Genomic DNA, 11,661 nt, shown 5'->3' on the forward strand with positions numbered 1-11,661 from the left:
CTAAGTCAAAGTCCATTCACCTATAAAGGAGAGACCAGTACCATGCTGTTTTGGTTACTGTAGCCTTATAGTATAGTTTGAAGTCAGGTAGCATGATGCCTCCAGCTTTGTTCTTTTGACTTAGGATGAGCCCAAAGCTTTTCTAAGTAGATTATAGTTTGGGAAGCAGAAAGACTGTAATGGTTTTTATTTTCTTGCCTAAGTCAAAGTCCATTCACCTATAAAGGAGAGACAGGATCCATTGTTGTGTGGCCCTATACGAGTCTCTTTACCACTTGGGCCTCATTTACTTCCCTATAATCCAAGAGGTTTGTCTAACTCGAGAAACTGATGCTTTTTAAGCAATGATTTATGGAGCCAAAAGGTTCATGGACAGAGGGTAGAGGGTATTGTGCAGATGGTGGTTCTGGGTCCTCCACTCCCAATTAATTCAACCACAGCAGTTCTGCTTTTTAAAAATCAAGTTTATATGTTGGAATTCTAACTAAGATTTCATTTGAAAAAGTCTCCCCTGCTAAAAGCAAGCTGAAACCCACTGCCCTGGATCAAGGTTTCTCAACCTCTTGACATTTTGGGCTGCCAGATAATTCTCTGTGGGATGAGGGCGGGGGTGGGACTGTCCTGGGCATTGAAGAATGTTTAGCAGCATCCTCGGCCTTTACGTGCAAGTACCCCCCAAGTTGTCACTATTAAAAATGTCTCCAGACATTGCCAAATACAGATGCTCATTGACATACCATAGAATTGCATCCTGATAAGCCCCCTGTAAGCTGGAATCATAACCATCATTAGTCCCGATTGTCCTGGACTTACCAATCGTTCAGTAAACCCATTGTAAAGTTGAAAAGAAAAATTGTACGCTGAATCATCACAAGTTGGAGACTGTTTATATCTTCTGGGACACAAAAACTCTACTAGTTAAATACTACTGGTATAAAGCAAAATGATGATTTAATTATCAAGTCACAAACCTGTCACCCCTTTGTATGCAAAGCACTGAGGAACCACAAATGAACTCAATCCCTGAGTTGAACCAGATTTTCATTTATGTAGAGGTAAGACAAGAGTAACAATACAATTAGAGAAATGTCACAAGGCTATGCATGATTATCACGTGAAAGTTGCATATTTAATAAAGCAACATTTATGTCATTAATATGTTGTTATTTCATGTTCATTGGCCTTTGCAACTTGTCATGTGGTTTCTGGCTCCCTGCTGCCGTCTGGTGGCATTGTACTAAACATGCAGGGGCAGTCAAACATCAAAATGATGCCGTCAGGTGACAGCTTGGGGGTATGTGCGCCACCAAACTTAGCCCTGGAAAAACAAGAATTTTCCCCAGGGGACAACTGAGATAAAGCAAGCCAGTGATGGATCTGGGACTGGGACTGGAGGACTGATTTAGGGAATTCTGTCAATCTCTAATGGCACAAACTACTATGAAGCCTCTCCTGTGTGCTAAGCACTGGGCTTGAGGTGAGGTGGATCCCAAGAGGAAAGGTGCAGATGGTCACTTCCCATCACGGGGCAGAGAGCAGACCTGGTGCCGTCACTGTGTCTCAGAGGCAATGCGGGAGGTAAGTCCAGGTGTTACAGGATGCAGAGGCCAGCCCATGCTTGAGGGGTCCTTCGCAGTCTTGAGGGACAGATGGGGGCTAGGCAGAGACTGTGGCCAGGTAATTAATAGAACAAGGCACATATGAGAAATGGCACGTAGCTCAGTCCAGCTAGTGCACAGAGTGTGGTGGGGAGCGGTGAGGGGTGGAACTCGAGGGAGAGGCTTAAGGGATACATTAGGGAATCGGTCCTCAGGAACTGTGACTCCATTCCTGTGTTGACACATGCTGTGGTCATGTTTTGCAGACCATTGACAAGTGCTCAGTGATCTGGGTGATCAGTGACATAGAGCGAGTTTCTGGGGGACGAGCCCACGAAGACCTTCTGAATGAGAGCATCAAAGCCTGCCAGCGGGGCTTCTGTAGGGACGTGGCCCTTGTGGTCACCAAGACGGACAAACTCCACTTGCCGGAATACCTAAGGTATTGTGCTGGGTTCACAGGGATGTGGGCTTCAGTCAGGGGCTTTCCTCTGTTGGTCCCGACTACAGTAGCATGGAGCTTGACTGTGTAACATGGTTACGGGGCTTCAGGAAGTGACTGTTGGGGAGGAAACAAAAGACTGGGTGACTTCCTGGGACATCAGGACCCTTGGTTGGGTTGTCTCGGGAATCTGAACTTTCCAAGGTAGCTGCTTAGTGCCAAGCTGGTGTCCCCTACATAGCTCTGAGGGTGCTACTCACATGTACCAGATGTAGATGGTACTCCTGCACTGTGCAATTTGATGATTCCACCTGCTACACAGATGTAGAAAGTGTAGACACCCCTGTAACTAGGAAGTACAAACCCATAGTCCTACCTGGCAGGGTACAGCTTTTTTTTTTTTTTTTTGAGACAACGTCTTGCTGTGCCACCCAGGCTAGAGTACAGTGGCACAATCTCAGCTCACTGCAACCTCCATTTCCCGAGTTCAAGCGATTCTCCTGCCTCAGCCTCCTGAATAGCTGGGATTACAGATGCCGGCCGGTATACCTGGCTAATTTTTGTATTTTTGGTAGAGATGGGGTTTCACCATGTTGGCCGGGGTGGTCTTGAACTCCAGACCTCAGGTGATCTGCCCGCCTTGGCCTCCCAAAGTGCTGAGATTACAGGAGTGAGCTACCGCACCCAGCCCAGGGTACAGCTTTGATGTTTCAGGTTTTTGTACTCCTGAGCTTTTTAAAAATCATTAAAAATTATTTTTATTTTTATTTTAAGTTCCAGGGTACACGTGCAGGATCCGCAGGTTTGTTACATAGGTAAATATGTGCCATAGTGGTTTGCTGCACAGATCAACCCATCACCTAGGTATTAAGCCCAGCATCCCCAGCCAGAGACTCCTGAGCTTTTTAACTCACTTGGAACAGGTCCTCAAAAGTTGTAGAACTTAAGGTGAAGGTAGATGCATTCTCTAAGAGCTGTATTCTAACAAATAAAAGGTAAGCATTTGTGGGCTTAATAGATGTTGATTTCCATGGAGAGCTCTGCTGTCGCTATAGCTAGGAAGACTATAACTAACCTTCTATGTTGGGACAATTTTGAGAGTGAGAGGGAGTGTGATTAGTCCTTAGAGGGGATCAGCGGGCATAAACTGGGCTTTCCCGTATCCATGGGGTGTGTGTTCACGGGATGTGATGTCATGATGCGTCTCACCTCCAACAGGAGCTCCCTTACCACCCCTCCACCATTTCCTCCACACTCACTGAAGCTTAGGTCTGACTGCCGTCTTCAGGAATTCACTTGCTGTCATGGTCTGGGTTGGAATTGCAGCTTCATTTTTTTCTCCTGCATTTCTCCTCATCTCACCCCAGCAGAGAATATCTCCAGCCCTCTCTTTCCAATGCCAACATTAAAATTAACACAATTAGGCTGGGTGTGGTGGCTCACACCTGTAATCGTAGCACTTTGGGAGGCTGAGGTAGGCAGATCAAAAGGTCAGGAGATCAAGACCATCCTGGCCAACGTGGTGAAACACCATCTCTACTAAAAAATACAAAATAAATTAGCCGGGTGTGGTGGTGTGTGCCTGTAGTCCCAGCTACTCAGGAGGCTGAGGCAGGGAAATCACTTGGACCTGGGATGCGGAGGTTGCAGTGAGCTGAGATCGTACCACTGCACTCCAGCCTGAGTGACAGAGCGAGACTCCGTCTCAAAATAATAATAATAATAAAATCTAATTTGTTAATAATAAGCATTTATTGAACACGGGTAGGGGCTGTGGATTCAGAGGCACATCGCCCAGTCTTTGAGCTCACCATCTAAAAGAGGGTTAAAGGTTATACATGAAGGGACAAGCCAGGTGCTATGGGAACCCGGGGTGAGAGGGCTGCATTTTTGACTGGGACAGGAAGTGAGGTCACAGAAAATGTTCACAGCTGACAAAACGCCAGCTGGCTGTTGAGACATGAAGGCACTTTTTTCAAGTGGACGCTGGAGATGGTTCAGAAGAGAGAGCATCGGGTCAAAGAAAGAGCTTATGAAAAGGCACGACACAGAGCAGTATGTACTGCTTTTAGGGAAAGTCAAAGACTGCAGTGACACATCGTAAAAGTGAAGTAATTGTTACATTTTCCTAATTTCATTTCAGAGAAAGAAAGGCGGGAAATGTAAGTATGAACTAGTTTTTTATTTTTTTATTACCCCTGCTCAGTCGAAAATCCACACATAATTTTTGCTTCCCCAAAAACTTAACTACTAATAGCCACAGTTGATTGGAAGTCTTACTGATAGCATGAACAGTCAGTTAATATGTATTTTGTATATGTATTATGTTCTGTATTCTTACAATAAAGTAAGCTAGAGAAAAGAAAATGTCATTAAGAAAATCACGGCCGGGAGTGGTGGCTTATGCCTGTAATCCCAGCACTTTGGAAGGCCGAGGTGGGCAGATCACGAGGTCAGGAGGTCAAGACCAGCCTGACCGACATGGTGAAACCCCGTCTCTACTAAAAACACAAAAATTAGCTGGGCGTGGTGGTGCGCACCTGTAATCCCAGCTGCTCAGTAGGCTGAGGCAGGACAATCACTTGAACCTGGGAGGCGGAGGTTGCAGTGAGCCGAGATGGCGCCACTTCACTCCAGTCTGGGCAACAGCGAGACTCTGTCTCAAAAAAAAAAAAAAAAAGAAAGAAATCATAAGGAAGAGAAAATACATTTACAATACGGCACTGTATTTATCAATAGAGTAAGTTTACTTCATCTGTTTACAAGATGAATTGTACATCTGAAATGACAGGCAATAGCAGCTGCAGACCTCAATCTATGGCACATATGAAGCAATTCAACTTTTTCTTGCAATGTCATGACTTTTCTCTGCTACTTGGGAGCTGCTCCAGGATCATTGGACTTCAGATGGGTCCCATGGTGTTATTCAAGATTTAGGGTATTACACTAAACAGGCTGCAAAATACATGAGAACTGCAAGAGATCACTTTTTATTGCCATATGCAATTTACTGGAGCGATGCACTGCTTTCGTGGAGATGATTAGCATCACGTGGTGTTTGGCGTTTTAAGTGGATAGTTGAAACACTTGAGCTACCACAACAGCAACAGGAGGTGGCTCTGAAGTTATTACAGTAGTATAGTGTGTACTACAGTTAATTTTATGCAGTTATGATTTAATACTGCATCTTAATGCTTGTTTACATTTCTCTTGACTGCAAATGATACCATGTACAGTCTATAGGTGTTTACAGAAGTTTTGATAAATTTTCACTTTTCAGAATAGAATTGTGCATTTCATGGTAGTACATGATCAAATATAAACTGGGATCTACAGCTATTTTATACATTCATGACATACCTTTTTCTTAACTTTTTGTTATTTCTAGACTACAGGGTTTGTCTGTGAGTTTTTTCAGATTGTCGCAAATCTTCAAAATATTTTTCAATTACTGAAAAAGAATCCACGTATAAATGGACCCACGCAGTTCAAACCCATGTTGTCCAAGGGTCAACTGTGTTTTTTTTTTTTCTTTTGAAACAGAGTCTCACTCTGTCGCCCAGGCTGTAGTGCAGTGACTCAATCTCAACTCACTTCAACCTCTGCCTCCTGGGTTCAAGCGATTCTCCTGCCTCAGCCTCCTGAGTAGCTGGGACTACAGGCATGTGCCACCACCCCTGGCTAATTTTTTGTATTCTTAGTAGAGATGGGGTTTCACTGGATTAGCTAGGATGGTCTTGATCTCCTGACCTCGTGATCCACCTACCTTGGCCTCCCGAAGTGCTGGAATTACAGGCTTGAGCCACCATGCCCGGCAACTGTGTATAATTCTAATACAGTGCATGCATATTTGACTGTCTGGACCAAATGAAGATCTGCCAAAAAAATGTGCGTCTTGCCACCTCATTACTGTTGATAACACTGCTCTCTGCATGCTTCTATTTCCTTTCACAACCTAGCAAGCTATTCAGAGTCAGCGAGAGGCTGTTTTAGAAAGAAATGAAATGATAAAACTACAAAGGACTAGAATTCTCAAGGAAAAACTGAAGGTGAGTTAACAGGTTTCCCTATGTGTTTTTCTGTATCCCAGCAACTAGATTTTGAGATACAAATGTATACCTGGTATTGTGTAGTTGCAAGGGCCAAAGCTTTGGAATAGACAGTTTGTTCATTTGGTTTGTTTTGTTTTTGAGACGGGGGTCTCACTCTGTTGGCTAGGCTGGAGTGCAGTGGTGTGATCTCGGCTCGCTGCAACCTCTGCCTCCCAGGTGCAAGAGATCCTCCCACCTCAGCCTCTGAAGTAGCTGGGACTATAGGCATGCACCACCATGTCTGGCCAATTTTTGTAGTTTTTGTAGAGATGGGGTTGCACCATGTTGTCCAGGCTAGTCTCAAACTCCTGGGCTTGAGCGATCCACCTGCCTTGACAAGTACTGGGATTACTGACCTAGAGGAGACATTTTGGATTTAACTCAGTCCTACTGCTTCAGTTACCTCCGAGGCTCCATTTTCTCATCTTTAAAGTGGGGAGACAATGATATCTATCTCCTGTGATTGTCGGGAGGGTCAGATGAGCATGTGGTCCACAGAGGAGTAGGCCCACGTGAGTCTGAGATCTCCATACAGTGGAGGAACTCTGGAGTGCTGTGGGACATGGAGGAAAGATGCCAGGTCACACTGGTGGCAGGGGAGGTGGGACTGGGGAGGTATTCAAGGAAAACTCAGCCTCTGGGCAGAATTTTATTTTATTATGATTATTACTTTTTGAGACTTAGTCTCGCTGTGTCACCCAGGCTGGAGTACAGTGGCACAATCTTGGCTCAGTGCAACCTCCGTCTCCTGGGTTCAAGCGATTCTCCTGCTTCCGCCTCCTAAGTAGCTGGGATTACGGGCACATGCCACCACACACAGTTAATTTTTGTGTTTTTAGTAGAGACGGGGTTTTACCATGTTGACCAGGCTGGTCTCAAACTCCTGACCTCAGGTGATCTGCCTGCCTCAGCCTCCTAAAATGCTGGGATTACAGGTGTGAGCCACTGCGCCTGGCCAATTTTATTATTATTATTTTTAAAGACTGGGTTTCCACTATGTTGCCCAGGCTGGTCTTGAACTCCTGGGCTGAAATGATCCTCCTGTCTCAGCCTCCCACGTAGCTGGGACTACAACTCAGCAGGCACCACAGTGCTCTGCAGAGCAGAGTTCTAAAGAAAATGTAGTCTTTAGTGAGGTGAAAAAGTCAAGAAGGCGCTTTTGAGGCAGAAGCAAGAACACCATTGACATAGGCTGCTGTGTTTGGTGAATGACAGGCGAGTAGCTTGGAAAGGCTCAGAGTGGGAGTGAGAGGGGGTGGATGGGGATAAGGCCTGAGCTGCGTTTACTGTTTTCTTATTTTTACTATTTTATCACTAAAATGGGTACAAACATACAACTCCTTACTATCATAGTCTTTTTTTTTTTTTTTTTTTTTTTGAGACAGAGTCTCGCTCCATCGCCTGGGCTGGAGTGCAGTGGTACAATCTCAGCTCACTGCAACCTCCGCCTCCCCAGTTCAAGCGATTTTCCTGCCTCAGCCTCCCGAGTAGCTGGGATTACAAGTGCCCGCTACTATGCCCAGCTAATTTTTGTAGTTTTAGTAGAGATGGGGTTTCACCATGTTGGCCAGGCTGATCTCGAACTCCTGACCTCAGGTGCTTTGCCCGCCTCGGCCTCCCAAAGTGCTGGAATTACAGGCATGAGCCACCGCGTCCGGCCTATAACAGTCTTATACAACTATAAAACTAAAACCAAGTTTAAGATAAAATATAAACAAAATAACATAAGGGATATATCAGAGTAAGTACAATGTGACAGATGATATGTTTGGCTGAAACAAAATCTTCGGTATTGGATTCAGTAGTAAAAACATCTGGCCGATGTCCAGCTCTATGTTCAATTTCTTTCTGTATTTTGTCTTCAATGATATTGATACAGAAAACGTCTGCTGTACAACGTGGAACTGAAAATTTCAAAGCTTTTGTTTCTAGCGCAGTATCATTAGGCCTCATGGTTAAGCCAGAATATTGTATCAGGCAATTCTTGAATGCCAGTTTTAATGAGGCAAAATGTAGTAAAGCTGGTCGTGGTCTCCTAAATTGTTCTTGTTGGTATTAAAGAAATATGCATTGTATGAGTGCCCGATCATATTATCCCTGGAAATGGAAACATGGAATACTTCAATACACAATTTACAACTATGCCAGTAAACATGCCGAATTGGTTTGTATAAGTTAGGGCCTGGGCAGCAGTACATCAGCTTGCAGGGTGACTATAGCTGTCACTGCTATGGTGCAAGTTCTTCTGAGGCCTCCAACACACACCTCTGATGGCAAGGTGATACCTTCATTCTCCAACCACTTTATTTCAGTTTGAAATATTGTGAAACCTTGACTTGTGCTACATGCCATCGTTTGGAACTTTTTTTTTTTTTTCAGACGGGTCTCACTCCGTCACCCAGGCTGGAGTGTAGTAGTGCAATTATAGCTCACTGCAACCTTGAATTCCTGGGCTCAAGCTATCTTTCTGCCTGCCCTCCACTCCCCCCGACCCCCACCAGCCTCCCAAGGGTTTAGGACTACCGGTATACCAGTATGCATCCAGCTAATTTTTAAATTTTTTGTGGAGACAGGGTATGTTGCCCAGGCTGGTCTCTTAATTCCTGGGCTCAAACAATTCTCCTGCTTGGGCCTCCCAAAGCACTGGGATTACAGGTGTGAGCCACAGTGCCTGGCCTTGGAGCAAATTTAGTTTTAATCACAGGAAACATGAGACGGAAGTTCTTTATAAGGCATTCCTTGAGTTTCCGTCACTTTTTTTTTTTTTTTTGCTGTGTTTGAGATAGGCAGTCACTTTGCACATACCTCAGTATCAAAACACAACCCCGCTTCATCTACATGTGGATGTCTCCCTTTCCTAGGTCCCGTGAAGCACTTAAGTGTTGCTTTGCAAGAAAATCTGGAATTACTATCTACTCCACCAACCAGGAGCATTTTTTCTACTAACATCAAATGTATGCCCCATGTTTCCATTTCCAGGCCTTTTGATGTAAAGGCCTGGAAAATGCTGACCTTTCAATGCTGAATCATAACATAATCTTTTAAAAGGCATATTAAATGGCAGTTAAGTAATGCACACAACTCATTAGAAGGAAGGGCAGCGTGAACAGCTGTGACCAAGTTCGCCATGTGCAGTGTATGAACCTCCTAAGCACCACAGCTGGGTGGCTTGGAACAACAGAAAATTATTCTCTCCCAGTTCTGGAGGCTGGAAGTCCAAAATCAAGGTGTTAGCAGCACCATGCTCCCTCTGAAGCTGCGGGAAGGATCTGGTCCAGTTCTCTCTCCTTGCTTCTGATAATTCCTGGCTTGTGGCAGCACAACTCCAGTCTTCATATGCCATTCTTCTCATGTGTGTGTCTCTTTATCCAAATTTCCTCTTTTTTTAAATATACCAGTCATTGGATTAGGGGCCCACCCTACTCCAGTATGACTTCATCTTAATACAGTTTATCCTCAATGACCCAATTTCCATATAAGGTCACATTTTTAGGTAGTGGAGATTAGGACCTCAACATGTGAATTTTGGAGGGGAATATATTTCAACCCATAACACCCAGGCAGTGACAACCACCTTGTGACTGCCACCTGCCCTATGGCAGTTGCAACATGCATCTCAATTTCAAAAATATTAAACGGGAAACGATGTGCCTCTTAGTATTGATAAGCTGTGGTCACATGTCAGCTGAAATTATGTGGTTGAAGATTGGGGATCACAATGTAGTTATGGATTTGGGTTAGTAGTTTGAGATTCAAGACTGAGACACAGGCACATAGATCGTTCCAAGATGTGTGATTTGGGCCCCATCCTATAGTAATGCGACTTTTCAGCTCCACATCTTTTCTTATTACCTGGTATGTTACGAGTCACTTGACCTTCCCTTAAATTTTGCCTTACCCAGTTTTTTGTTTGTTTGTTTGTTTGTTTGTTTGTTTGTTTCGTTCCCGTTGCCCAAGCTGGAGTACAATGGCGCGATCTTGGCTCACCGCAACCTCCACCTCCCGGGTTTGAGTAATTCTCTTGCCTCAGCCTCCCGAGTAGCTGGGATTACAGGCATGTGCCACCATGCCCGGCTGATTTTGTACTTTTGGTAGAGATGGGGTTTCTCCATGTTGGTTAGGCTAGTCTCGAACTCCCAGCCTCAGGTGATGCACCCGCCTCAGCCTCCCAAAGTGCTGGGATTATAGGCGTGAGCCACCACAACTGGCTGCCTTGACTCTGTTTTTACTATAAACTCTCACACGATTTTTATTTTAACCTAATTCACAAAGTTTTACTGCCTGATTTGACCTAATGGGATTTTTGTGCCCCTGCTAAGACAGTTAACATTCTTTTACATACGTTAGGTAAACTTTTAGGACTTGCGCCAAGTAGAATTTATAGACTGTATTTTGACAGTCTCAGGCATGTTGTTTGAACTGGTTAATGCCTTTACTTTAACATACCTTATTTTATTTACTCAGTTTCAGGATCTTAATGATCTCATAGCTTTTCACAGAACTATTGTGTTCTTTTTGATGCTCAATGTGTCACTTTTTGGCTAGTGGGAGCCCTTTTAGCTGACTCCCTTTAGCATTACTCCTGTTAGCATTTACAAAACATTCTTGGCCAGGCGCAGTGGCTCACGCCTGTAATCCCAGCACTTTGGTAAGCCAAGGCGGGTGGACCACGAGGTCAAGAAATCGAGACCATCCTGGCCAATATGGTGAAACCCCATCTCTACTAAAAATACAAAAAAAAAAAAAAATAGCTGGGTGTGGTGGCGTGCACCTGTAGTCCCAGCTACTTAGGAGGCTGAGGCAGGAGACTCACTTGAACCTGGGAGGCAGAGGTTGTGGGGAGCCGAGGTTGTGCCACTGCACTCCAGCCTGGGTGACAGAGCGAGACTCTGTCTCTAAATAAATAAATAAATAGGGCTGAGAACATTGGCTAACACTTGTAAACTCAGCACTTTGGGAGGCCGAGATGGGATGATCATTTGAGGCCAGGAGTTCAACACCAGCCTGGGCAACATAGCAAGACCCCATCTCTAATAATAACAGCAAAAGTCAGAGTGCTAGTGGTACAGATAAAATTATTTCATACAAGTAAGAGTGGCAGAGTGACATCACTGCAACATAATTTTCATGACAAAACTAGAAAAGGTGGATTTAAAAAATGAGTCATGATTTATGTTACTGATTTCAAGTAACATAATTAAACATTAAAAAAAGATTTAAAAATTGGATCATTATTATCATTATTTTGAGATAGAATCTGGCTCTGTTGCCCAGGCTGGAGTGTGGTGGCATGATCTCGGCTCACTGCAATCTCTGCCTCCTGGGTTCAAGAGAGTCTCTGCCTCAGCCTCCCAAGTAGCTGGGATTATAGGCATGTGCCACCACGCCTGGCTAATTTTGGTATTTTTAGTGGAGACAGGGTTTTACCATGTTGGCCAGGCTGGTCTGGAACTCCTGACATCAGGTGATTCACCTGCCTCGGTCTTCCAAAGTGCTAGGACTATAGGCGTGAGCCACTGCACCCAGCTGG

The 11,661-nt window shown here is 44.5% G+C and overlaps 1 protein-coding gene across 1 annotated transcript in view; it reads left to right on the forward strand.

The window, feature by feature from the left end:
- Positions 1 to 11,661, forward strand: part of NUGGC (nuclear GTPase, germinal center associated) — a 63,918-nt gene that overhangs the window by 23,470 nt on the left and 28,787 nt on the right. Inside the window, exons 8-10 of the mRNA XM_011944573.1 lie at positions 1,865 to 2,040; positions 4,184 to 4,202; positions 6,000 to 6,089. Of these exons, the coding sequence (XP_011799963.1) occupies positions 1,865 to 2,040; positions 4,184 to 4,202; positions 6,000 to 6,089 (285 nt within the window). The remainder of the gene's footprint in view (positions 1 to 1,864; positions 2,041 to 4,183; positions 4,203 to 5,999; positions 6,090 to 11,661) is intronic.

Source organism: Colobus angolensis, unplaced genomic scaffold (assembly GCF_000951035.1).
Source record: "Colobus angolensis palliatus isolate OR3802 unplaced genomic scaffold, Cang.pa_1.0 Scaffold233, whole genome shotgun sequence".
In the NCBI taxonomy this organism is placed as follows: domain Eukaryota; kingdom Metazoa; phylum Chordata; class Mammalia; order Primates; family Cercopithecidae; genus Colobus; species Colobus angolensis.